The sequence below is a fragment of the Colias eurytheme genome, chromosome 26, assembly GCF_061535395.1.
Source record: "Colias eurytheme isolate Ceu_HAF_F1 chromosome 26, ilColEury1 Martin Lab GWU primary, whole genome shotgun sequence".
NCBI lineage: Eukaryota > Metazoa > Arthropoda > Insecta > Lepidoptera > Pieridae > Colias > Colias eurytheme.
Genome location: NC_143005.1, coordinates 7,191,568 through 7,208,953, shown reverse-complemented (window position 1 = coordinate 7,208,953; position 17,386 = coordinate 7,191,568). Strand labels below are relative to the sequence as shown.

The 17,386-nt window shown below is 31.4% G+C and overlaps 2 protein-coding genes across 5 annotated transcripts in view; both read right to left on the bottom strand.

Moving 5' to 3' along the window:
* The window catches only part of LOC149897260 (uncharacterized), a 90,875-nt gene that overhangs the window by 50,389 nt on the left and 23,100 nt on the right, over positions 1-17,386 (bottom strand). The window lies entirely within an intron of this gene.
* On the bottom strand, positions 8,082-9,073 carry LOC149897261 (uncharacterized). The gene is made up of 3 exons (XM_090116565.1): positions 9,068-9,073; positions 8,656-8,913; positions 8,082-8,399 (listed from the first exon to the last, which is right to left on the bottom strand). Exons 1-3 carry the CDS (start codon positions 9,071-9,073, stop codon positions 8,235-8,237), a joined length of 429 nt encoding a protein of 142 aa, XP_089972691.1. The 3' UTR covers positions 8,082-8,234.

Here is a 17,386-nt window from a genome sequence, read left to right as displayed (position 1 = left end):
AATATGCTTCACACAAAAAATTATATAATTATTTCAGGTTAAAATATAACACAATGCATATAATACGAATATAATTCAAACTTAAGTACCCTTTAATAACAAATTATAACAGAATTAACTTAGTAGTAGGATGAAGTGAAAACTGTGTTATCGTAGGTGTTAATACTTTAATTATAAAAATAAACAGACCATTTAAATACGAAGGCATAAAAAATATAATAAAACAAAACCATATTTACCTAATTCGCTATATAAATGTAATTCTTAGAAGACAAGGGTCCAAAAGTGTGTAAAGTACTTAATACACTATTCATGAGTCGTTAGCACTGGGGTGAATGACCCCAGACTTATGATTCTCTATGAAGTTTGGGTTAAGCTTAGTGCACACGATGTATGAATTAAAATGCATGGAAATGTACATACTTACAAAACTTTGCTAAAAATATTCATAGGTATTAGGTAGGTATTATAAAAACAATCTTCTCTATACATTTTTAATCGTGTTATAGATACATAAAATATAAATCAACGATTAGTTTTAAAGCTCGACTGAAATAAATGGATAATGCTGACTAATTTTTAATTAATGCTGATCATCGTATCTATGAAATGACTCATAACGTATACTTTCATTATTTACCACCACTACCACTTTACTGTTATAATATTTATTTAAGTAGCAGACAGCGATAAAAAACAAACTTCTTCAACAATCACATCATCTGTTAAAAGATAGAAATTCCAATTTCAAAAGTACAAAATAGTGACGTCACTGTATTAATTCAGTGAGTACAGAGCCTTAAAGTAATTACAAAGGATTATGATACATAAGCCTATTAAGATAAGGTATAATTCAGCATGTAGGCTTCACAGATTACATCTTCGTAAGCTACTGGCCGCGTCAATGTCAATGAGATAATCTGCTCTATGAAAAATTAAGATGAATCATTTTTATAGTAGCTTTGCTCCCGTGGCTTCGCTCGTGTAGAATTCATGTTATGTAAAATACTTTACGAATTTAATGTTTTATTTTAGTTCTTGTATTATTTACGTTACAAAAACTATTGTTTTTCTCTGAATGGATTGGTGTAAAAATAAACATAAATAAAAGTGAGTATAAGAGCTTTATGCGTTATAACTTAGAGCAGGCTACAGTTACTTGCTCATTATAATTTTACTATGGGAAATGTAACTAATAAAAATTATGTTTTTATTAGTTACATTTCCCATTTTCCCCTTTTGTCTAATAAATACGACTTATTCTTATTACAATAAAAAATGCTTGCAATCCCTTACACACCTGAATATATATACCACTTTATATAACACATGTTTTCTTGTGCAATTTATAATCTTTTTCAAAGTCAGTTAAAAACAAGTTTAGATCTGTACTTTGATAAAATCTGCGTAAAGGTTATCACACGCTAGCGTTTCACCAACACCGCAATGATAAAGTTGAAAACTGTTAGAATATATGTTTTTTACTTAAACTTGAAGTACTTAAAAGTAACTTGTTTTTTACAGTAGCTAGATTTTTTATGATAGACAGGTATTTTTATTAAGAAGATTAAAGTATTAGAAAATTAGATGCATATAAGATATTTAAACAATTAAAATTCTAATAGGATAATAATCCATATCTTTTAAATAAAACAATTAAGTTTACATTATCCCAAAATCTATACATTGTTATTTTAGTAAAAAATACCTCTTCACTCCCTGAAGGGGATGATTTACATGTAAAGTGTAAGTTTTCTTTGCAGATATATAAGAAATATTATATTAAAAACCCTGTTTATAACACCTATATTATATACTCCAGATAAGATAAGCAGTCTAATCGCGTAAATAATTGTGGTTTGCCAGCTTGTAAATGCAAAATCTACTCTCACCTGACCTAAACCTTTAGGGAATAACTGTACTATGTGAACAATTGAGAAATTGCGAAAGATAACCATCGTTTTAACGAATTAACTATTGCATTCAGTTAATGTTATCTGCTTCACAAATTGTATGAAGTGTAAATCATGAATGGAATTATTAATTTGTCGATTTGTGGCCTTAAGTGTTAAATTTAGGGCTGCTACGATATTTATTTATATATTAAATCTCAGCCCACAGTTTTTTTTTTACATTTACTTGAGCACAAACAGACAGAAAAAGATAACACAAAATAACTTACATACAATTTTGATTAATAATGATACAAAAGCCCCACGTTTATTATTGAAGTAAATTTTAATATGTATTCTTTTTATTCATTTGTAATTTTGTACATGAATATTAATTCAATTTTAATGTGACAAACTCAACAAGGTCTAGTATTTGAGTAACGCGTGGTTATGCTATAATCAATATCTCATTTGTTTAATAAATCTATGCTATATTTTCATTATATAAAGCGAATATTTGCAAATAAACCCGTTATATTTGTTTAACTATTTATTTTACACCTCACTTATAATTTAAGCACGCGCCTTATTAAATAAATATTGAAGTGTTATTTGAGGAATATTCAATCCAGTCGCTATGCGGAATGCAGAATGCTTCATATAATATCATTATTATTAATAAAATATATAATATTCCAGTCTTGGAATTTTCTTATGTTGATTTTACGTTATTTCAGATAGTTAATTTTCTTTTTTGAGTGTTCTTAAGGATGTATACCTACATATATAACTCTACTCTTCCCGTGGACATTATATGTGAAGTATAATATTAAATATCTAATGTATTCTTAACCTTCAATAAAATTCATATAGCAGAACTAAGTAAAGCATCTTTTAAATAAGTAGAATAGTAAGCCTCATAAAAATAAATACAACACCAAAATTAACTATTTCTTCCTTGCTTCACGACAAGACTAAATATAAAATTTGTGTGAAGGGGTCACACAAATTTTCAGCAAAATCAATTTAGTTTATAGAACAAACAGTCCTCTAACGTTACTTTAAAGTAAACAGCGTAAAACATTGGCAAATTTTTATCTATTTAACAATAAAGTTAAACTAATTAGTCAGTAACTATTAGAGCGTGAATTTGTCGAGTTCACTTTTAACTTTGTGTAACGGTATTCCGTGTTACCATGGTTACGAGGACAAATATCGATACGTGAGTTCAATGTGACGAAAAATTTTCATATTAGCATTTTGTTTTAGCGTATTTTAGTACTTTTTAGTCAAAAAGGATTACATCTTCAATAATATACGAGCTTAGGTACTGTATAAAAAACTAAGCGCTCGCCCCGGCTCTGCTCGTTATAAAACAAAAAAATATTATCCTAAGAAGAACCTATATAGACGACTAGCTTTGCTCCGCGGCATTACTCGCAGATGTTATATAGCCTTCCTTGATGAATGGGCTATCAACACCGAAATTTAATATAAGATAATAAATGATGTAGCTTCGGAGCTATCTAGTTTCGGAGCTTATTTACGAACAGACACACGAAAAATCGTGTCCCCTTTAAAATATTAGTGTGAAATAAAATATATGTAACAATAAAATCCGACAACTCACTCCTTTCATTGTTCACAACGACAAACAACCGCTTTGAAGTGACAAAAGCGTAGCCATGAAACCGCAATTTGTAAATTGCAAATGGTGGGAAATTTCGTTAATGGCCTTTCTTTTGTGACGCTTGGTACACACCATTCATTGGGAAAAACATTCAAATGCACTAAATTTTAAACGTAAATTAAATTTTAATGTTCGTTTGAAATTGTAGTTACATAAAAATGTTGCCTGGCAGAAATCACTGCATAGTGATAAGGCCGTTTGTGCTTTCATTAAATGTCTTATGTTACCTTTACGTACTTGTTTTCAAGCACAATGAAGTGTTAAATAAATAATAAATAAAAAAATAAATGTCGAGACGTCGACACTCGTATTACCTGGTTCATATAGGTTATCTAATTTTACCTGAGAACAAATATATACCTAAAGCAGTACCTAATAAATGTCTACTTAGCTAATATATTTTTTTACGATTAGCTTTGGGTTATCAAAGGCGACTAATTGCAATTTATAGATTTCTTTTGAAAGGTTAAACAAAATGGAATAAAACTTATGAAAAAATCCTTTTGGATACCTACTAATTTTATTTATTGTACCTACCTACCTACACATACAATTTCATCAAATTATGTTTAATTCATTTAAAAATGTATAGAACTCATTATTTTGTTCAAATTATAAACATATCCTATCCTGTTATTACCTGTATTCTTCTAAAATCTTGCCTGTTTGATTTTACAAAAGTGAATTTAATAGCATGAATGCTTTATCAAATACATCTACATGAATCAAATAACTTTCTCTCTCAGGAAATACAAAAAGAAATACTTTTTATACCTACTCTAAACATAACAAAATATCTTCATTGTATTCGGTATTATGAAATAAAAGAAAAAATATTTGTCCGCTCGCGTGCTCTCGTTATATATGGCGACAGCACGAGGCAAATTTGCATTTTAATGAGAAAATGAGTCATAGATGGAATGAAATAATCATATAAAACGTAATAAAAACAATTTATATGGCCAATCTGTTCGTTGACAGAGACCTATACCTATGGCACGGCCATTTAGTGGAAGACAGCCAAGGAAGAAAAGAAAGGACGGTATTTGAAAAAAAAATCTTTATAGTATTATCCTATTCTTTTAATCTTCATATTACCATAGACAAATATACCATATTATATTATTCGTCCATGATATTACTAATAATTTGGAAAATCCAAAAGTGCACGCCACATAATTTTTTAAATATTTATTAATTATTATTTTTGTTTATTTAATAACAATTAAACCACATCGAATCAGACCCTGAAAAATGAAAGGGTTCTATTCCTGAGCATACTCAAGCGTAAGAGAAAAAAAAAGACTCGATTAGTAAAGTATTTCGGTCGCTATCGTGTTAACAAGAAAAAGGATCCGCACATACAGACACACGGACGTCCAAGACAGAACTTTTTTAAACTGTTTTTTAACTAGTTTAAATAACAAAAATGACATCAAAAATATCATGAACGTTAAAAATAGTGTTTTTTCTTAATATGTGTGTGTATGTATTATCTTACAAGTGCAATGTATGATACATAAAGACATTTTAAGTTTGAAAAATCAGATGTTTTGCGCGAAGTGACAGTAGTACCCACCTCAACGCTTCGCTTATGAGGCGTGCAATATACATAATTAATTGCATTTTAGTATAAATTCCATAAAAATATAAGAAAGAAGATATGGTACCATTATAATTTCTGATATTGAAATAAATAGTAATAGTCTTAAATTATTACCATGTACCCTTGTTTGATAAAACATGATATACCTAGGTGTAATTGTACATGACAGTGTAATTTCAATAATGTAGAATTATTACGTAGCTGGTGGTTATATTAATCAACATGAAAGCTTTCTATCAATTGTATTTTTCGTAATATATTTGGAATCTTATCAACAGAAATGGATTCAATATTTCAACTCTATATAGGTACTTCATTGTACCTAAAATAATGTATAATGTGTAAATTTACTATTTATACCTACGTAATATAGTTATTATATGTATACTTAGAGACAATCAACTAAGGTAACTATAAATACTTGTATAAAGCTTTTTTCACAATAACGATATTTGTAATTAGGATTCAGGGACATTATATTATTTAAAATTTTTGACGACATTCAATAGCTCTCAATTATTTAATCTTGCAAACTCAACAACGTAAATAGAAAAAAGAGCTTTTGAAAGCTTGTAATAATTCAAAATTTAATTTCCATTCGAAAAAAAATTACTTGCATTATTAAATTCATATCTTACATTAAAATAAACAATACAAGATTAGTATTTATTGCGCATTCAACACAAGATGTATGGTGAATGTCCGCAGGAAGCAGGCGGGAGCGGAAGTGACGTCACTGCGCGCGCGCCGGACCGTAAAGCCCTATACCTGTTTTAGTGTAAGAGCTGGATAATATTTTAGGACTTCAAATAAAAAGTACTAAAGGGTAAACAAAATACAATACAAAATGAGAGAGTTGTGAACTAATGAATTGAAAATTTTACTATTCACGATATTTTACCGACTGATTGATTTACCTTAATTTTTTTATACGACGTAAGTTTTGCTTTAATACGACGAGTAGAATTATGTTAGCAAAGATATAAGAACTTAATTACAGTTTAATAATTAATTCAAATTTCGATATTATGAACTAACTGAGGTTGGTTTGATTTTGATTTCTGAGTCAGGAAATCGGTTAATTTTAACACAAACAAGTTAAAAGCTCAAAATAAATTTAAAATATTCATATAATATTTTATAGTTGAATATTATTCGCCAGCTCTTAGCCTACCACCTGTCTACTATATTTATATTTTTTCCCAGCGTAACGGTTTTGAGGATAGACAGCAGTTGGTTAACCAAGTGTTAATTAAAGTGTAATGGTTTCAATTTATGGATTAAATGTCGGTCAAATATATTGTTAGCCATTTTACGATACATTAAAATGATAATTTTATTAAAAGATCTGAGATCTGTGCGTGTGATTTTATTTTTATGTATTTTAACGTGAAACTGTTAAAACTTTTTATTTTTTTGTTTTTATAATTTAAGAACCTAATAATAAATAATTTATTCCTAAAACGTAAACAACATAAACGGCGCGAACAATTTGGATAGAAAGCGATAACTATAGATATACTATTTGTACTTATAAAGAAGCAAAAGAACTTCCAGTAATTTATTAGTACGGGACCTTTAAAATGTCCCTTCCATTATAATTCTACAGCAACAATAATGTAAACATTAATGAACAAGTTCCTTTATTAAACCTCACTATAGCGATTTGTTATTATCTACTGATAGACATTTTCTTTTTTTTACCATTTATTCATTAGAAACATTACTTTTTTTACCCTATATGTATGCAGAAGCTTAAGCAAAATCGTTTAAATACTTTACTAAAATATAATCAATTATTTCGACCTTATATCACAGTTTAGCTCAACCCCAGTTCCATGATGTCTTATAGCAGTTTAAATTCCATTGTGGAAAAACTCACGTTAACGCATGTCATGCATAACCGTCTAGGCCCTAGACTCTAGTGCTTACCACAAAACAATTTAAACACAGTCTAACTTTAAACCAGGGATCTGTCACTGTAATAGTTGTCTATGTGAAATACGACAAAACCAGATTAAAGAGAACCCGCGCTTAAAGTTAATCCCTGTCTAAAGTTTTTTGTGGTAAGACAGTAGGGATTTAAACATTGGTAACCCCTCAGTTTACTGTCAATCGACCATCGCACAGCGGCGTTTACCAAAAAACATGGTCCGTTGGCAACTCAGGTCTTTTAAAATCAATGGGTCACGCCGGCTGTAACAGCGTAATTGTAGATAACGTTTAAAGATTCGTCTCAAATAACATCGTTAATTTAACGGGTACCGAACGTTCCGCCATTCGTTATAGAACTATAAATTATAGTATAGGGGAGATGGGCCCAAAGGGGGCACCTTACGGGAAAATTAAAAAAAATGAAGTTTGAAAAGAAGTTAATCCATTTATTTTTTTGCCAAAAGTTCCATTAATAAATACTTTTGAATGCTAAGTGGTTAAATTTGTCAAAAAGTTAAAGTATATAATAATTATTAACAGATTACTAAAAGCCTACGATTGCCCGCTTTGCCCGAAGGGGAGGCCTAAAGCGGGCTTTCGTTTAGGGCAAAACGGGCAGTAGTTGGGTAAAGCGGGCAGGCCTGGATTTAAACAGTAGATTTCAAAATATACAGCCACAAATAATATATACAATAATAAATAGAGTAAAAGACACAAAAATATTTTATAAGTTATGTATTTCAAACAGTCATACAATTATTTTTAAATGAATATATGAAACAAAGGAACTTCTTAGGAGCTTTAAACTTTTAGGTACAATATTTCCAGATATATCTGAAATAATATTTAAAAAAATAACGCCCTGTTTACAGTCTATCATTATTTAGTCTCTACTAAGCGATACAATTATTTCATATATATATATATATTTTTATAAATCCTAAAATAATGTAATAGGTAGGTATACAAGTTCCAAAAATTCTTGTTTAGACAGCCCGTAAAATAAAGAGTCCATGTGGAATAGGAACGTATTCCAAAAGCTCCATTTCTTGTTCCGTAGAAAAGACAGTAAGTAGTAAACCTACCAAGCTTTACATTACACGAACCCAATTTAAGATGTCTGCAATGTCGTTCTTGGAATCCCATATTTAGTTGTTACTTTTTTGACAGGTTTTCCTAACTCTTGCACTTCTCGTTTTGCTTGCTGCATAGTTGAGCGTTGCCATGAGGCTTGTGAAGTTTTACGCTTATATTTACGCCGTTTATAAGCGGTCATCTGAAAGGAAAAAGCAAATTAACAAAAGAATGTAGGTAACATTTTAGCGGACGGGGCAAAGCGGGCGCGTGCCCGCTTTACCCTGCCCGCTTTGCCTTTTTCGACATTTGAAAGGTTCAGACGAAATTCTACCTCAAAATTTTTAGACACGTGGATTTTTATGGAACCAAAATATGGCCAGATAGTCACTTAATAACTAACAAATTTTGGTTAAAGGATTGTAAACACCAAAATAAAAAGAACACATATTACATACCTTGCAATATTTTTCAAAAATCGTCGAAAAACATTTATTTGTTGCAGCTTGTAAATGCGTGCTCGCAAGCGAATCCAACGACTGCCGCGAGGTGGGAGGGGTGTGGGGATCGTGCTCACGAGTCGCGCGCGCGCCATTATTTAAAATTCCGATACTATACTGAGTGCCCTCTTTAGGCTCTGTGCCCACTTTAGGCCCCTTTCCCCTAAGTGTTTGATTGGAACACGCAATGCGTGCAAGGAATCTTCGGACAATGGTCTGTTACGAAATTTACTGATAAGATACTACTGATATTACTGAGATTGATATTTGATGCATAAAGTACTAATCTAAGATAGGATAATGCTGTGGTTTCCTCTTTTAGGGTTGCGAATTGGTATTTAAAACGAATTTTTAGAACTAGCTGACCCACAGCCATGTGACAAACTTAGTCCGTCCAGGACGGCCGCCCTATTCAGCTATTAGCAACTACTATTAAATAGTTATTAATACATAAAATAATTGACATTTTATACAAAATACAGTGTTCTGAAAGGAACTTTAGAAGGAAACTATTTCGCCCTACAAAAGAAGAAAGATATGAATTTAACTTTGTCCAATCGCTATCGAACAATAATAAAACAAATTGAAAATCTCTACCGACCCGAGATTCGCCAAAAGACACTTTCATTTGTATTCAGTCCCTTATATCCAATAAACCAGTATTTTCCCATGCTTCCTTGATTACCATAAGTCAGCCCATTTCTACTAAATAACGGTAACTAATAAGTGTAATTGAACTTAATTTATTTCACGATAAAGCGCGTCAACTATCGCATCCGTTACATTATCGCAGTACTGTGTAATTATTTAAATTGTACACAGGATTTCCCTTTTAATGCGATGCGGATTGGTTTAAGATTGATAAAGGGTTAAATCCCTTGTACCTTTTTGGTTATAGACACTACATAAGGCGTGGGTAACGTTAGTGTGTTGGATAAACTTTGTAAGAATGAAAAAAATCACGTACTTATTAGTTACGACAAACAAACTTCTCTAAAAGTATATTATTTCAATTTTTAATATCAGTAGAATTATAATTTCAAAAATACCAAGGTAAATTAAAGAAAGAAAGAAAGAAAGAAAAAATATTTATTGCCACATTTACACACTTAACAACTACTTATATTACTAAAAAAAAACATACACTAAGTAAGTAGTAACATGGCAATCGGGTCAGACTCAGCCGTGCTGTCGGGCTTTAACGCCTGAGCAGCGCTGATTTTCAGTCTGCCCGTTTGTTTTTATTTCCGAGGCTCACTATACATTTAAATACAAATACCAACCAAAAAAACATTCTTACAGTTCTAAAAAGATAATAAAAATAACAATATAATATAATATAAATAACAGATATTGATATAGATATAACGATTATATTAAATAAAATAAAATAAACAGGTATCTATGTACATAATTCGTTACTTAAATACTAAGAACATATAAATACATACATAGAAGGATACAATCTATTATACATTCGCAATCCACAATTTGCTCAATGCTTTATTGGGGTGTCCAGCTCGATATTTGTTTATTCAAAAGTATCACTTTGTATTTGTGCTTGAACGATATATAAATATAATTAAAGTTACTATTATTAAATTATATTGAAATACCACAGACTACTCCTAACACATATTTAAAGCTTTTATATATCTACAAGTGAAAAGTTCCAACCAAAACCGTGATACTAATAACGACTATGTCGTTGAACTCTACAGTTTTATTCATGTAACAAACAGTACAATTGTTCATATTCACCTTTGTTTCCGTAACATTGACCTCTCGTATTCGCGTGCAAAATATTTTAAATATTTTTATAATTTCACGCAAACCTTACAAAGAGCTTTATCTGATAACTCGACGTCAAAGTAATCTCTTTTGTTGTTAAAAAATCAGACAAGTGCGAGTCGGATCGCGACACTCGGTTCCGTACATATAAGCTAAAGAGTAATTGCAATTATTCACTTATCCAATTCATGTCCGAACTGTTGCTGATCCTCGATTTTAATTATTTGTTGCCAGAATCAGTTAAACAGTGAAACAGTTAACAGAAATACATCACCCCAGAAATTTCAACCGTCAAACTATCACGGTTACAGACACAAGCGTGACAGACGGAGGCGTGTGTATGACGTATGTGTCATGTGCTTGTAGTAGTGGAACCGAATGCGCGTTTGTTGTGGTTGTATGAAGCTTTGTGTCTGTAATATTTGTTTACTCATATGGTAATAGGGTCTCGTTTTGCCCATGGGGTACGGAACCCTAAAATTTATCCCTACAAAACCGTTAAACATATGCTATGCAAACCGTTTTTAACTGCCTCTTTTGGTCAGGTGCGGAATACAGATCGTTGGTGTTTTTATAAACAGTAAAAAGAACATAAAAAGGGAAGCATTAGAGATGCTATAATAAACAAACCAGGATAAGAGTCAGGATAAAAACTAGGATGCGATACGAATTCCTCGTTTTAATCTCATGTAAATTTAATAAAATTATTGTTGAGTATGTAGGTACCTTTAAGACAAGAAAAGCTTGAATTAAAATGAAGTGAGGGCATAAATAAAGTTTATATTATTTTACAGACCTAAAACAGTCTTTATATGTCGAACGTCGTAAGAGGTCCTATTGGAAATCATACTTTTTATTTGATTGGAATGTAAACCTATCACCTTTCTAAGGTTTCAGTAAAATCTATAACTGTAAATATACTACTAAATGCCCACTTTTAATCCTTACCGTTCTAACGTTGAATTTATTTTCTCATAATTTTCGCAAAGCAAACAAGAAATATTATAAATTTTCATTTTATCTCAGCAATATGTTGAAAGCTAATCCAAAATTCATAAGATTATCCTAAGCGGAGACCACACATATGCAATTTATTAAACAATTTATTACAATTGCTTCTTGAATTAATTGAATAAAATCACACATGTTTATTCATATTGAATACGTAATTTTTTCCATAATTTAACCAACAGATAATTATTTACTTTGTATCATTTTATCCTTAATCCTTAATCTAAGGGTTTCAAAACTTTTACTGAAATAAATGATAAAAATAACAATGATATATATGTATTCAGATATGACGTTTAATTCTTCATTTGGCTAACTTATATAGTACTAGCGGTCCGCCCCGGCTTCACCCGTGGTACATATTTCGCAATAAAAGGTAGCCTATGTTATTTCTCAGGGTCTAAAAATTGTCTGCGGGAAAGCGTAACAGACACACAAACAGAGTTACTTTCGCATTTATAATATTAGTAGGGATTGTATTACATATCTGTGCTTATATTATAGAAATTGATTCAAAAACGCAAGTTAATTAACTCATTAAAAAAGCATATTCCTAATAAATGTATCTATACAAATTATCATACATTTCCCTAATAAATTATCGTTCGGCATTTTTGATATCAACATGTAAGTAATATTAAAATTACCGCCAATACTGCATAATCAAAATGTGGCAACATAGTAGTCTACCGTAATGGCTGGCGTCCACTAGGCGGATCGGGCCGGGCCGCATCGCAACGCAAAAATACGCCGGCCTATGTTTTGTATGAAACATCGTCCATTAGCGACGGATCGGGTCGGGGCGGGCCGCAACGCATTGGCGGATATCGCTTCGCAGGCGGATTTCTGCCGGCGGTGCGCTGCGGCCCGGCCCGCCCCGACCCGTCTAGTGGACGCAGGCAGGCGGATGTAAGCGGCGAGCGTCTGTTAGATAAAATCCGCCTAGGCGGTCCGCCGCGCCCCGTACAGGTGGACGCAGGAGCAAACAGCGCGTCCATTAGAGACGGCACGTTGCGATGCGGCCCGGCCCGATCCGCCTCTAATGGACGCCTAGCATTATATATGTACCTCTAAGCCCTGTAGGTCTATAGTTGAGAATATTATCTATGATCTATCTATCCTAATATTATAAAGCTGAAGAGTTTGTTTGTTTGAACGCGCTAATCTCAGGAACTACTGGTCCGATTTGAAAAACTCTTTCGGTGTTGGTCCCATTTATCGAGAAAAGCTATATATCATCACGCTTAGACCAACAGGAGCGGAGCAATGCGGGTGAAACCGCGGGGCACAACTATATTAAAATTACCGCAAATACTGCATAATCAAGATGTGGCAACATAGTAACCGTTATATAGTTGAGAATATTATAAAATACATATATTATACGGTATATTACAGAAATACAAAACTATCATATATGGTAAAATAGAGAAATTGAACATCATATTAACTAACACAATAAAAGTCGAATGGAAATACATTTCATAATCATTTATCCTGTTATTTATTAAATTACAATATGTATATTTTATATATTGTTACTTCGCATGACTTCAGAATAACTGTTTACCTAGGATTAGCATTAATTTTTGTTGGTCTAAGTTTTATGCAAACTTAGATCTTATTTGGTTGATAATCAATTTATCCTTCGGTAATCGTTATTGTTGTATTCGGAGTATTTTTTATTAAATAAATGAATATTTCAGGACAATTTTCATACACGGCACGTACTAATCCCATACTAAGCTTTCGCTTGTGTTATGGAAAGTGGAAACCAGATGGCTGATGGCTATTGTTGTTTGTGTTTTGTATATTTTATGTATTTGTTTCTGCATACATACCACTTATTGATAATATTAAAGCTATGTGCTGTTTTAAAGCAATATAATAATTCCAGGGTCAAAAATACATGATTAATTTAAAAACATTTAAACAACAAAATGTATTAACGAAATGGTTTACATAAGTAAAATTATTTATGTAGGTAAACACGTTATAACCGCAAAGTTACCCATTGTTTAAAAAAAAACCAAGAACCTTTAGTTTTTCTATATATAACCTGTCCTTACAAGGTATGAATTAACCTCTAATGATTGATGTAAATGAGTATTCTTCATACTAATCACAAAAAACTATCGGACAGTTGAATATTTTATTCAGGCAATTGCCCTAAACATCAATCATGCATATCAACATGCATATAATTATATTAACAATCATAACGAAGGTAATTATGAACTCGAAAACATTTCTTTAATATAAAATTACGTTAATGCTGATATTTCCAGTGGTAACGCTGCAACGCGTTATTAACAGATATACATAGGTAACTTTATCCCAAACGATTACGACTTAGAAAATCATATTAAGATTTATTACATGTTATTGACTTTATTTTCCATTATAAACAATAAAAAATCCTCAATTTTCTCCCATTTTTTGCCGAAACAAAAAGATAAATGATAAGTTCTGGAAAACTTCACATAGCAAACAAATATTTCCCGCCAAAACCACAGAGTGTAGAGTGCATGTGACATTATTTTGACAGTTATGTTTTCTCGCGACGATGTTAAACATTTAGCGCCCTTAATAGGGCACTAATAGGGCACACATTTCACTCCTTTTGAGGTGCATTCCTTGTGCTGGAGACAAATAATACGCAATTTGAATATTTCTTCTAATTATTCAATTCAGTAATGTATCTTACCTTGCCCTTTGCCGATTTAGAATTGACAAAAAGCAGAAGACTTGCTCGTGTCATTATCTCTTTATTTAGCTTTATTTAAGAATTTAAATTACAAAATCAGATACCTTTCCCTATTTATTACCTAACACACCAACCAATACGTGCCTGTAAATGCTCTGCTAACCATTAATTTTTAAATTTTTTTCATGAAAACTATTTTCCAGGAAAATTATAATTATTAGCGTAGGCATAACCATCTATGTAAGAAGTTTACAATTCTAACTACTCAAAATCTGCTACTGAATTTAATCTTGTAAAGCTCTTTAACGAATTAGGACAGAAATCAAACTTAACAACATAAAACCAAAATTCCAAAACGACACAGTAAATAAAAGTAAGCGTAAAATAAAATAGTAAAACTCTCGTTAAAACTAGTTTATTATAACCATTGAGATAATATTAATATGGAGACGACACCGCCTACATCACTTATGTTCCACTCAACATACGTCATGTGACGTATGTTGAGCGGTATTTTTTAATGGTTTTAAAGTGAAATGCATCAACTATGCCTTCGTGTGTGTTACGATATTGCACAAATAATACGGAAAAGTGCAAAGGAATAACTTTCATCGTTAAGTACCTAACTAGATAATCATTTTTAAAACTTAGTTAGAGCAAAAAAATGGCGCACAGATTTTGTTCGTGGTGTCTCCTCCATACGTAGTAATATTATCTCAATGATTATAACCAGTGTTTTGTAACGACAAGCGCTCGCAGTTAACTGTGCCATATGCGATTATATTACCTTGAATATCTTGAAGTAACAAAAACTTGTATCTTTGGCATATACATAAATATATTTAGAACATAATGCATTGACTTATGAAAATGCATTTATGGCAATTCATTGAGTTAAATTTCAACTAGCATTTATTTAATCCGAATCCGCTTTGACACTTACTAGAAAGATTGAATGAATTAAAACGATTAAATTTTCATAGAAAATAAAGGAACCCTTAAAAAGGAATAAACAGACACATATTTTAGTCAATTAAAGTTAACGCAACTCTATCAAAATCAATTATGTAATTCCAAAGATTTCATCCGTCAAACAATATTTTAAAGTAATAATTTTAATTGGTTTTTGAACATACTTTTTATAATTATAACAACCCAGTAAATAATAATGTAACTAACATTAAATTATTTAACATTTCAGAAACTAAATTAACTCATAAGTTATATCAAAATAAAAGAAAAGATGGATGACCAATGCTTTACATGAATACAAACAAACGAATTGATTATGTACATTAACAATATGAAGTTGTATTACGAATAAGCGTTTATGTGCCTCCATTAATATAAATTATGAATTTATATCGCAGAAATAAAATATCGAGTTATAATAGCTTGCAGTAAATTGCTGAATTATGCAGTTCTCACTTCATAAAGTTATGACGCGTCTTTCCAAACTATACAAGGCCAGTACGCAACGGTGTGAAACTAATCACGTATAGTTTGGAAATAACTTTTTTACAAAGTTCTTCCAATCTATACAACAGCAGTACGCAAATACTTGCAAATACTCGCGTATACTTTGTAGTGAAGTAAGTAAGAATAGCGCTCCAAAACATACAGCGCCAGTACGCATGCGGACTAATCGTGTATGTTTCGGAGTAAGCGCGGCGTCTCTCCATTGCTCGCGTTTATATTTTTGTATTGCTGTTTTGAAATCTATTATTAAAATGCATGTGTATTGTGTATATAATGTTGCGTACTGATCGTATATTTTTTGTATCGAGGATGCTTGTGTCTTCGTTCCCGACTATACTGCACGACTTACAATTGACAATAGTGCTAAAATGTAAGAATCTAATAAGTCCAGAAGAAGACGGTTGCGAGGCGACGGAGCCCCGCTTCGCGGGGCTCCTATTTTTGTGTAGTTAAAAAAAACACGAACCTAACCTAACCCATAGGTAACCCTTATATCTGTTACCTATTTATTTTTCTAAGCTTACCTAATAATATTTTTATTCCATATTTTACTGAATCAATCAAGAAGAATAAAAGTAGATAGATATAGCTGTACAAGTCTTTGATTGCCTATATATTTATTATTTCGCTCAAGCGTAAGTGGTGTTAGCTATATTTAGTTATACATATTTTGCGTACTGATCGTGTATAGTTTGGAAAGAAGAAGCAAGCATCCGCTTTACAAAGCATACACGATCAGTACGCAAAATTCGTGTATATATTGTAATAACAAACTTAAAAACAGCATTACAAAGTATACACGAGCAGTTTCCTATGGTTGCGTTCTGGCTATGTATAGTTTGGAAATACGCAGTTATGACAATCTCTGTTTATAGACAGATAAATTTATTAGGTAATATCGATAACAATGTTCAAACTTTTTTTAAATTTGTAATTGTGTATGTTGTAAAAACTTTTATAGTGACTACGTGAATTCTTTTCTTAGAGGTTTTTTTATCCTAATGAATTTATCAATTTAGAAAAAAAATCTTAACTTCAACTTTTTTTTTGTTGTAACTACCCAAAAGTGCTTCTAGAAAAAGTCTAATTGAATAAATAAGTGTTTGAGTTTGAGTTATGTGTTGTTATTGCGTTGTTAATTGTTATAGACTTATAGAGCAACATGTTAAAACCCTTGTTGTTCAAACCTTTCTTCCGTTTATCATTCAGAAATTTGACATACCACGTAGGTAACACCATTATAATTTTGAAGTGAAAAACACGGTTAAACAAACACGTCAGGATTATCGTACGACATTAACACCGACGATAAACGATAAAAAATAACATGAGCAACGATCCCACTAAGAAGTAAATGTAAAAAATGTCTTCCACCATTACGTAGCGGTTTCCATTAGTTATGGTGTATAAATCTCAAATATCTACTTGAGTACTTCTAAAAGCATTGCGTGTATTATGATGTCGTCAGTTTTAAGCTGTTGACAAGTAGTGACCACGTGCTTCGGACTTTTCAGGCTATTTCCCAAATAATAGATACTAAATTGTGTATGTAAAGAGACGCTAAGAAAAGTGTGTCATAAATTATATAACTAGTGTAAATAAATAGGCATACACCGATATTAATAATAAAACAAAATCAACACCATTAATTTTGTTACTACGAAATACAAATAACATTGAAGCAATTCCTTATCACTATGC